Source organism: Lolium perenne, chromosome 5 (genome assembly GCF_019359855.2).
Source record: "Lolium perenne isolate Kyuss_39 chromosome 5, Kyuss_2.0, whole genome shotgun sequence".
In the NCBI taxonomy this organism is placed as follows: domain Eukaryota; kingdom Viridiplantae; phylum Streptophyta; class Magnoliopsida; order Poales; family Poaceae; genus Lolium; species Lolium perenne.
The window spans coordinates 40,586,252-40,597,077 of NC_067248.2; the positions used below are offsets into that span (position 1 = coordinate 40,586,252).

General features: G+C 46.4%; 1 protein-coding gene across 1 annotated transcript; it reads right to left on the bottom strand.

Moving 5' to 3' along the window:
- Positions 1-908: 908 nt before the first annotated feature.
- On the bottom strand, positions 909-10,530 carry LOC127298521 (dihydrofolate synthetase). Its single transcript, XM_051328369.2, has 10 exons — positions 10,235-10,530; positions 9,835-9,932; positions 9,460-9,610; positions 8,771-8,833; positions 3,506-3,667; positions 2,712-2,903; positions 2,504-2,603; positions 1,950-2,084; positions 1,728-1,859; positions 909-1,615 (listed from the first exon to the last, which is right to left on the bottom strand). The coding sequence occupies exons 1-10, from the start codon at positions 10,508-10,510 to the stop codon at positions 1,239-1,241; spliced, it is 1,686 nt and encodes a 561-aa protein (XP_051184329.1). The 5' UTR covers positions 10,511-10,530; the 3' UTR covers positions 909-1,238.
- Between the last annotated feature and the right edge of the window lie 296 nt (positions 10,531-10,826).

Below are 10,826 nucleotides of genomic sequence, written 5' to 3' on the forward strand. Positions count from 1 at the left end.
TCAAAATATAGAGAGCATATGGACCCATGTTCGAAAACACCGCTCCCCAGAAAGCTCATGCTATTGATGTGAACTTCAATATCCCTTTGAGAGAGCGTATGTCCCCTGATATTTGACATCAATGGAATTACATTTAAGTATCTATAGGTCAAGTTCATAGGAATCAAGATAATGATGCACTTTCTTGGTCTCTGACGACCAATAAAAGATTTTCAACTCGCTTTGTGTATATCGTTATTGGAAAATAGTATCGCTGGGCACATAATAAGAGGATTTGGAAAACCAAATTGCCTTTGAAGATTGAAATCTTCCTTTGGCAACTTTATCGGGATGTTGTGTTAACAGAAGAAAAGATGAGAAAGAGAAAGTGGATGGGACCCCCTACATATTCTTTATGTGATAATATTGGCACTGCTGCTCATCTGTTCTTTTCTTGTGGCGTGGCTAAGGTTGTTTGGGGGACTCTGGTTCTTGCCTAGGAACTAACTCCTGTGCTAGGAGCCTTTGACAGAGTTTGGGCTGGTTATATGATTATCTTCCTGGGGATAAAAGTTCTATACCTTATTAACTGCTGATGTATGTTGGTCGATTTGAACTATCAGGAATAAGATACACTTTAATAGTTATGTGCTTAATTCCTCTGTGGTGATGGATTGCTAGGAGTTCCAAGTTGACTCCAACCCCGTCGGCGATTTTGATGATTGAAGATCCTCGATCTTTGTGTTCGTGGATGTGATCTTGTTGGCTATTGATACTATGTTTGTTTGTCTTTGATATTTTGAACTCATGTAGTTAGGCTTTAGTGTAAACAGATGTTTTCCTCAGTAGTGGGTGCTCGATGTCGAACGCTTATCCGCGGTTTCGTGTTGATGTGAGGGCGTCCTCCTTCCTGTCCCCTTCTATGCATGTGTGTCAATAACATAACAATGTATTTTCTTTTGCAGTGATGAAAAGGGGTAGCCCGTCTTTGAAAAAAAAGATACATAGTGTATGTCTACTTGTATACCAGGGAAGGAAAAGGAAGAAGATTATACTAGTAGCATCGCGCTAAATAAACAAGGCGGGTTGTTCCGCACACAAAGCGACAGCGCTACCGGGCGAAAAAGACAGCCATGCTGGCCTGGCAGAGAACGGTCACTGCTACAAAACAATGTGCTGCGAATTAAGAAAAGTCAAGAGGCTTTTCGGTGCAGCGAACAGGTGGTGCTTCCTTCCTTTTCTTTGGGTTGTAGCTGCTACTACTGCTGCTCAAGCTGCTGGAGCACCGACGAGACCATATGCAGCGACCCGGTGACGCAGATGAGGCCTGCAGGAGCGCCAGCGCCGCCGCCCTCTACCCGACGCACGCCGTGCAGCAGCCATGAGGCGGCCTTCATCAGGTCGTGCGAGAACAGCCCGTCCCCGCACCCGATCATCATAGGCGTCGGTTTGTCGGAGCTAGCAGCAGCCAGGTGACCGATACGGTCGCTGGTGACCACCCCGATGTCCACGCACTCGATGCCCTGGTCATGCGCGACGCCTATCCAGATGTCTCTCAGCGACGAGGCCGGTAAGGAGCGGGCAGTTCCTCCAGCGATCCTCGCCTCCGTCAGCAGCACGACGTCTGGCCTTCTGCCTGTGAGTTAGAGATCAGGGTTGGGTAAAAAAAACGTGTCCATTCTTCAGTCTAAACGCTACAGATATGACTTATGAGCCAGGTAAACCGTGCATGGGTGGTAGATCTTTGCCTGAGAGAAGCTGCGCGGTGAATGCGAGATGTTCTTTGTCATCAGCCATACCGATGATAAAGGCAAGAGGTCCTTCCGGTTCGACGGTTCTTATCACGTCCGATAAGGCCTTTGCAGACGCCTCTGTGTGGGCTGGAAGATGATCAGAACGTGAGATGATGTCTAATAAGGGAACAACAGTAAAGGAGAATGCAGCATTAGATACAGGTTATTGTGTAGAACCTCCATCAATGAGAATTGTGGATGCTCCGTCGAGCCCAAGGATCGAGGCTTCATCTTGTGTAAGAAATTGGCTTCTCCCAGGCAATTGTGTCCTCTCTAAACCAGCTCGGATAGATGCATCAGATGTATCCCATCCTTAACTTCCCAAATCCGGGGGATAAGAGGGAAAATATATCAGACTTGTACAAATCAAAGCAATGTGTATGGTAAGGTGGAAAAAATGAAAAAGGAACTGAAACTGAACTGAACGAAAAATATGTCAGACTTGTACGAACAGTATTGTAGTCTCGTTCAAAAGCAACAATACGGTGAAGATTCAAAATGAAGACGTTAAGCTGAGGTAACTTTACTTCAATTAATGAAACTGGGTTCAGACAGACCATCACCAAAGGAATACTATGAATTAGCAAGTTTCATTGACTAGCTGACTGAGACATAGAGCCGTGCAAGAACACAGTGCAGGTTCAAAATAAAAGACTATATCGATGCATAACTGTCCTATTAATTAGTGAAACTGATTGACACCAACAATATTAATTGGCATACTTCATTACCTAGCTCACGGAGACATAGAGCTGTGCAGGAAGCTGTAACAGCATTTTGACGCTGATGGTCTCCCAGCAGCTGGAGTTTTACATCATGCAATTCCATAGACTGCAAAATGTATTTTGCACCGGTCATTTGGAGGACTTGAAAAGAACAGGGGAACATTTTATTCTCTTCTGATTTAAATTTACTAGATGGTTGGACATGGAATCCTACCAATGGCCTATCATTTGAAATCTTCACCACAATGTCACAACTTTGATAAGGTTTTGCATAATCCCATCCAATGCATCGTGTGATGCTCCTGACACCAGAATCACAAGCAGATATGACGGGTGATTGTGTCAAGAATGCTCTATCCCGAAGAATTTGCTCGACCTCTGTTGAAAATGGACCACCAATGACAACCTGAAAAAAGGTTTGATGTTCAGGCTACAAAATCCATACCAGAAACCTAATTACAAAAAATATTGCAATAAATAAGAATGACTCACAATGAGAAAACAGAATAAATAAGAACATAAAAAACATGTGTGGATATTTTATACTTTTAGGTTTTAGCATGATGGCCATGTACCCAGGGGATTAAGGGTTGAAAGCATTCTATAGATGTCGCAGATTTGTCTAAATTTGGATGTATCTATACACTAAATCGCGTCTAGATACATCCAAATTTAGACAAATCCACGACAACCTTTTCGGGGCGGAGGGAGTACAAGGATAATATCATGATACAATCTGAAGGCTATAATATCACCACATAATAATTAAGGGAAAGGTAAATCTGCATCTTACTGGAGAAACACAAGATGGTGCCTAGTAAAATAGCTTGGTTAACTATCATGGACATGGAACAGCAAAGCAGAACATGACATACCAACCATTTCTTTGAAGAGAAAGAACACTACACTGCATAGTCAGCTGACTTAAACTGACAATAATCTGAAACTACAAGCAACACAAAAGAATCCGATGAACATGAAAATGAACAAGAATGAGAACAACTTAACTGGTCGTCCTTCCTTGATAATTCCAGACTTTGCCACTGCGATGCTTTGGAGGGAACCACCCAAAGCAGCCAAATGTTCTTTCCCAATTGTTGTTATGACTGATACAGCTAGTTCATTATTTCGTATGACATTTGTGGCATCTCTAGCTCCCCCAAGACCTGCCTAGGCAATCAATAGACAAACAAAGCACTATTTTGTCACTGTGAGATTTATAACAGAATAATAGCTATTAAAATTCATTTTTAAATACTACAGGCCCAGGAACTTGTGATCAGTGCTACTCCCTCCTTTTTTTTTTACAGGGCGTATCTCTCGTTTCCTCTGGGCCCAAGGTGCTCCACGATTGGAGGAAACAAACAGGCGCTGAGCAGCGATTTTGAAGGAGATGCGCCTAAGTATTTCCAAAAAAAAACGCTTAGTAACCTCCCCGTCCAGTAAAAGAAGGAAAAAAGCGCATGCATTGGTGGAGACAGTTAACAGCGAAAATTTAGCGAGTTTCTTTCGGCCCGCGCCTGTTTCTTTCTCCCCCGCGCGATGAGCGACAATGGCGAGCAAAATTTCGCCTCCAAAGCTCCCGCCGATGAAGCCCGCTCCCAAATCCAAATTCTGGCTGAAATTCGACGCGCCAATTCTGCTCTTTTTATACCCATGGAGATCGGCAGTCGAGCAGACGGCACCCAACCTCTCTCCTCCTTCTCGTTCCAATGGCGCATCCACATCAAGGAGAAGAAGATCGCCGGCCTCCTCCTCTTGGCCTCCGTGGGCTTTCTAGGGTAGCTTTCCAGGCGAGAGCACCGCCGCCCGGAGGTCTTCCTCCTCTTGGTCTCACCGGACGTGGCACGGCTCCTTCCTTCTCCATCGGCACGGCTGGTTTCGAGCGTCTTCATCCTCCGACTACTTTGCCACGACGGCGTGTCGGCCTCGCACGCCCATCTCGCGCTCCGGCACCTAACGAGGCCGGTTCCTCGAACTAGAGTGCCTCCGTCGGCGAGGCCGGTACAGGCAGCAGAGGGATCAGTTCTACTTTCGTGGGGTTTAACCTCAGCAATGGCAGCGGCAGGATCTCGTTTGGCAGCGGCGGCAACAGCGAGTCCATGGGCTTCACGTTCAGTACCGGCGCCGGCAGCCAAGGTAAACCCTAAACCCTCTAGTCTCCTATATCATGCAATTTTTGATCTGATCTGATCATAGAGATAGTGTAGAGATAATTTAGTTGATAATGTAGATGATTTACATAGATCAGTATTGTTAATCTCTGCCGTGGCACATAGATCATATAGTGAAAATCTCTGCCTTGGCACAAATTTCACGTATTTCTCTGCCGCGGGCTGTGTTTCTCTGCCGTGGCGCACAGCCATGCACTGCAAAACTCTGTCGCGGCACAGTTTTAGTTGGTTTTCTCTGCCGCGGCAGAGGATATGAGCTGCAGCCAAGTTACGTTGCACATCATGAGTACTTAGATAATGGTAATGGACTAGCTTGTACATGATCAAGATATTATGGTACTGGACTAACTTGTAGATGATCTAGAAATCTACTTTAAACCCTAGTTGTACGCCTGGTTTTTGTGGTTTTAGATGATCTAATTATTTGTCCAACGCATGGGTGCATGATAAAAGCATATTCTCACTCACTTTCTTACATAAACTTGACGCATATAAAACCATTACATATTCCGGCCAATCTAAACTTGACTATCCGGCACATTATGCGCTTTCTTTTCGTCCTCGAGATAGATAGATGGGTTGCGACGGCACCTTATGCATACCCCTTCTTTGTTTATCGCCACCGTAGTCGCACAATCTTTGCACCAAAAGTTGTCACACAGGCAAGGATTTCCGCAAGCTTCGCAACAACGCAAATCTGTTGGTACCGGGAGCCTACATCCTAAGCAAAGAAATATGGAAGGCTCACCGCGGATGCCACACTTGAGGCACAAAGCTGGATGAATGCACAACCTCGCAAGTTGAGGTCGGGTTGGAGTAGGTTCTGTGTACCACATCTTGCACGAGGTTAGCGGTTTGGACGTACCTAGCCGAAATCCTTGCATCTGTAGCTTCGAAGTTGGTTGCACGATCCACTTTATCTAATAGATCTTCGATGTTTTTATGAACCCTCTGAAATTCATCCTCCAGCTCTTCTACTTGGCCTTGCGTGATCTCCACATCGCCATCCTCCTCGACTTGGATGGCATCAAACTCGCCCTCCACCTCTCCTTCTACATCGACGCCGTCCACCTCTCCTTCTCCATGGACTGTCTTCCATCTCTCCTTCTCGATCCTTCTCCATTTGGCTTCCACCTCGCTGCTTCAAAGAATAGCACAGCAAATGGGTGTACTTTTATACACCAAGGAATGGGAATAGTTGCGGTGTGAACAAGGATCAAAATCTGCGCTGCATGCAAACTGGAGTACATTCACACCTCAACAAAAACTGAAGTGTTCCCACATGCATGCAGAATTGGAAGGAGAAAGGAAAGAGAGCACCGGTCCAATCATTAAATGACAGTACTCCCTCTTTTTTTTACAGGGCGCATCTCCAATCCCTCCATTTTTCAGAATTAAGGCATGTCTCATTAAATGACAGTTTTAATTGGACCGGTGCTCTCTTTCCTTTCTCCTTCCAATTCTGCATGCATGTGGGAACACTTCAGTTTTTGTTGAGGTGTGAATGTACTCCAGTTTGCATGCAGCGCAGATTTTGATCCTTGTTCACACCGCAGCTATTCCCATTCCTTGGTGTATAAAAGTACACCCATTTGCTGTGCTATTCTTTGAAGCAGCGAGGTGGAAGCCAAATGGAGAAGGATCGAGAAGGAGAGATGGAAGACGTCCATGGAGAAGGAGAGGTGGACGGCGTTGATGTAGAAGGAGAGGTGGAGGGCAAGTTTGATGCCGTCCAAGTCGAGGAGGATGGCGATGTGGAGATCACGCAAGGCCAAGTAGAAGAGCTGGAGGATGAATTTCAGAGGGTTCATAAAAACATCGAAGATCTATTAGATAAAGTGGATCGTGCAACCAATTTGAAGCTACAGATGCAAGGATTTCGGCTAGGTACGTCCAAACCGCTAACCTCGTGCAAGATGTGGTACACAGAACCTACTCCAACCCAACCTCAACTTGCGAGGTGTGCATTCATCCAGCTTTGTGCCTCAAGTGTGGCATCCGCGGTGTAGGCTCCCGGTACCAACAGATTTGCGTTGTTGCGAAGCTTGCGGAAATCGTTGCCTGTGTGACAACTTTTGGTGCAAAGATTGTGCGACTACGGTGGCGATAAACAAAGAAGGGGTATGCATAAGGTGCCGTCGCAACCCATCTATCTATCTCGAGGACGAAAAGAAAGCGCATAATGTGCCGGATAGTCAAGTTTAGATTGGCCGGAATATGTAATGGTTTTATATGCGTCAAGTTTATGTAAGAAAGTGAGTGAGAATATGCTTTTATCATGCACCCATGCGTTGGACAAATAATTAGATCATCTAAAACCACAAAAACCAGGCGTACAACTAGGGTTTAAAGTAGATTTCTACATCATCTACAAGTTAGTCCAGTACCATAATATCTTGATCATGTACAAGCTAGTCCATTACCATTATCTAAGTACTCATGATGTGCAACGTAACTTGGTGACTCATATCCTCTCGCACGCAGAAAACCAACTAAAACTGTGCCGCGACAGAGTTTTGCAGTGCATGGCTGTGCGCCACGGCAGAGAAACACAGCCCGCGGCAGAGAAATACGTGAAATTTGTGCCAAGACAGAGATTTTCACAATATGATCTATGTGTCACGGCAGAGATTAACAATACTGATCTATGTAAATCATCTACATTATCAACTAAATTATCTCTAAACTATCTCTACACTATCTCTATGATCAGATCAGATCAAAAATTGCATGATATAGGAGACTAGAGGGTTTAGGGTTTACCTTGGCTGCCTGCGCCGGTACTGAACGTGAAGCCCATGGACTCGCTGCTGCCGCCGCTGCCAAACGAGATCCCGCCGCCACCGCCGACGCCAAACGAGTTCCCGCCGCTGCCATTGCTGAGGTTAAACCCCCACGAAAGTAGAACTGATCCCTCTGCTACCTGTACCGGCCTCGCCGACGGAGGCACTCCAGTTCGAGGAACCGGCCTCGTTAGGTGCCGGAGCGCGAGATGGGCGTGCGAGGCCGACGCGCCGTCGTGGCAAAGTAGTCGGAGGATGAAGACGCTCGAAACCAGCCGTTCCGATGGAGAAGGAAGGAGCCGTGCCGCGTCCGGTGAGACCAAGAGGAGGAAGACCTCCGGGCGGCGGTGCTCTCGCCTGGAAAGCTACCCTAGAAAGCCCACGGAGGCCAAGAGGAGGAGGCCGGCGATCTTCTTCTCCTTGATGTGGATGCGCCATTGGAACGAGAAGGAGGAGAGAGGTTGGGTGCCGTCTGCTCGACTGCCGATCTCCATGGGTATAAAAAGAGCAGAATTGGCGCGTCGAATTTCAGCCAGAATTTGGATTTGGGAGCGGGCTTCATCGGCGGGAGCTTTGGAGGCGAAATTTTGCTCGCCATTGTCGCTCATCGCGCGGGGGAGAAGGAAACAGGCGCGGGCCGAAAGAAACTCGCTAAATTTTCGCTGTTAACTGTCTCCACCAATGCATTCGCTTCTTTCCTTCTTTTACTGGACGGGGAGGTTACTAAGCGTTTTTTTTGGAAATACTTAGGCGCATCTCCTTCAAAATCGCTGCTCAGCGCCTGTTTGTTTCCTCCAATCGTGGAGCACCTTGGGCCCAGAGGAAACGAGAGATACGCCCTGTAAAAAAAAGGAGGGAGTAGTAATTTACTCTTAATACACATAAGCAGAAGGGGCTACATTCTGTTATCCCTAGATTTCACTTTGGAGTAAGGCCTTGCATTAAATACCAACTTGCTGGTCCCTATTTATTTTGTCCATATTCTGAAATTTTCTTAAAGACACAAAGAGTAAATGGTCACCAGAGAGGACCAGAGGTGGGCAGTAAAGAGCTGAGCCACAACGCAATTATGACTTATGAGGGAAAGTTTTTTTCATTCCTGTGATATCTTTCCAGCAATTTAATACAAGAGGTGCATCCTTGTGACTGAACTTCCAAGTTAGCAATAGAATTCCCTAGATGTTGACAACTTCTATGACAGCAGAGCTATGAGTTTACTCCAGCCATGACATTTGCAGCCACATATAAACGCAGACCGTGGAAAAAAAATTGAGCAGCAGTAACAGTGTCATCTAACAAAGTGTTACACAACTTACTTCGACAATGGCGAAGTCAATGTTTTCTCGTGAGAATAGGAGAAATGAGAGGGCTGTGAAAACCTGCAAAATCACGCAAGTGGTTCTTAAGTTCATGATCACCAGAGGTGAAATACCATCTGATGCATATGAATGACTACAGTATTTTTAATGTTGTTATATATGCCCAATAAATGCTATTTGGCCGTATTGAGTTCTGTAAGAAACTTGTTACTGTATAAACACCATACTCTAATGCAGTATACATGAATCGGGACAGCTAAAGTTCAGAAAGTGAGATCAGAGCATCATGTGTCCATATATTCCTGCTTATTACATGCATCGCCAATTTTTCCCTGGGCTAGCATCACATAATGTCCATGAAATCCTACTTTTTACAATAAGTACATGTCTAGATTAAATAGCACTAGTTATTTTACACTCTAATGGTTATACCAATATGCAAACAGAAACCGGATGACCTAACTTATAACAGGAAAATTGGCATCACAGCTTGCAAGGTTTAACACAATAAGGTAAGGTGCAAACTAATGAAGGAGCAGGGATGACACAAGTACTTATTCGATATTTTTGCTATCTTCATGTATATTGAAATTGTAGGACATCATTTGAGGACAGAAAAAAATCAGAATTCATATTTTTTCAGAGCAAAAAATCAAAGAAATTTGTAATTTAAAAAGCAAAACAACCTCGAAGTGTGTCAGGGCTCCATTTTCTGATTCTACGGATTCATCAATAGCTTCCTTAGCCTGGTCAAAAAGGTCCCTCAACAATGCAGCTGAAACAGGGCCTCCATGTTCTCCAACAGAAATGCGCTCTCGAATCGTTAGAAGATGTGGGCTGCAAAGATAGCACCATCATAAAATTCCGGTAATCCCTATACGCCATCTGGATGAATTCAACAGAACTCGGATGTGCATTTAAATTTTTTTGACACCATAACCCGACATGAAAGACAACAGCACATAGTTAGATTGACGTCCCTCTATGAGTGAACTCACAAGACACTTTCGTCTAGTAGCTGCCAAATGATACATGAAGCTCGGTGATACATGGTAGAATACCTGGAATAGCATCCCACATTGTATCCTTCCTCCCTCATGATATTGGACAGAAATGCAGCAGTCGAACCTTTCCCCTTGGTGCCGGCAATATGAACAGCCTACAAATAGAGCACTCAGGTTCATCATTCCATAGTTACTCCCTCCGTTCTCATTTAATCGGCACGAGCTACTCCCGGCCTATGTAGTATGCACATACACGTGCGCAGTGATTAAATCGAAACCGAGGGAGTATCACTGAGATAAATCGAATACTGAATGCCTAACACTTCACCGCACGAACACATCCCAATGTGCCACCGCCATCATATTTCACAAGCAAAATCGCAGGGTCTTCCCCTGCTAGCAAACAGCAGTGTGTTGGAGCTAATGGGAGGCGAACAGAGGGTTGCGCGAGCCTCACCGGGTAGTGGGTGTGCGGGTCGCCGAGGCGGCGGAGGAGGCGGCGCATGCGGCCGAGGTCGAAGCCGTCGTCGGAGTCGGTCCCGGCGCCGCGCGGCACCCCGGAGCGCTCGTAGTTTCGGAGCCGTTCCATGTACTCCAGGAACTCCCCGAGCTCCCCCTCCTCGGCTCTTCCTCCGCCGGCGGCCATCGCGGATAAGCCGCGGCTGCGGCTGCTCCCTGCCCGCAGCAGCAGACCGCGAGACCAGCGGAGGGGAACCGCGCCGCGGGAAAACATGCGGCACGGCCGTGCGGAGGTTACTGCGGCGGCCGCAGTCGCCGGCGGGCGAGCGTGCGCCGCCGTGTCGCCGGAGTGTGGGGGGGAGTTTTGGACTTTTGGTGGGGATAGCAAGAACCAAGATCAGGCTGCAGACGAATTTGAAATTAGCGAGGGGGCTTTGTGGGAAAAGATGGCTAGGCCACTTCTTCTAACTGTAAGATCAGATCTAGACGCTCTCAAGGCGATCTAGGGTTTCTGACCTCGGCACGGAATTTTTTTCCGACGATGGTTCGTTTCTCAGCCTCGTACGACTGAAGCGCCCCTGCATCCCACG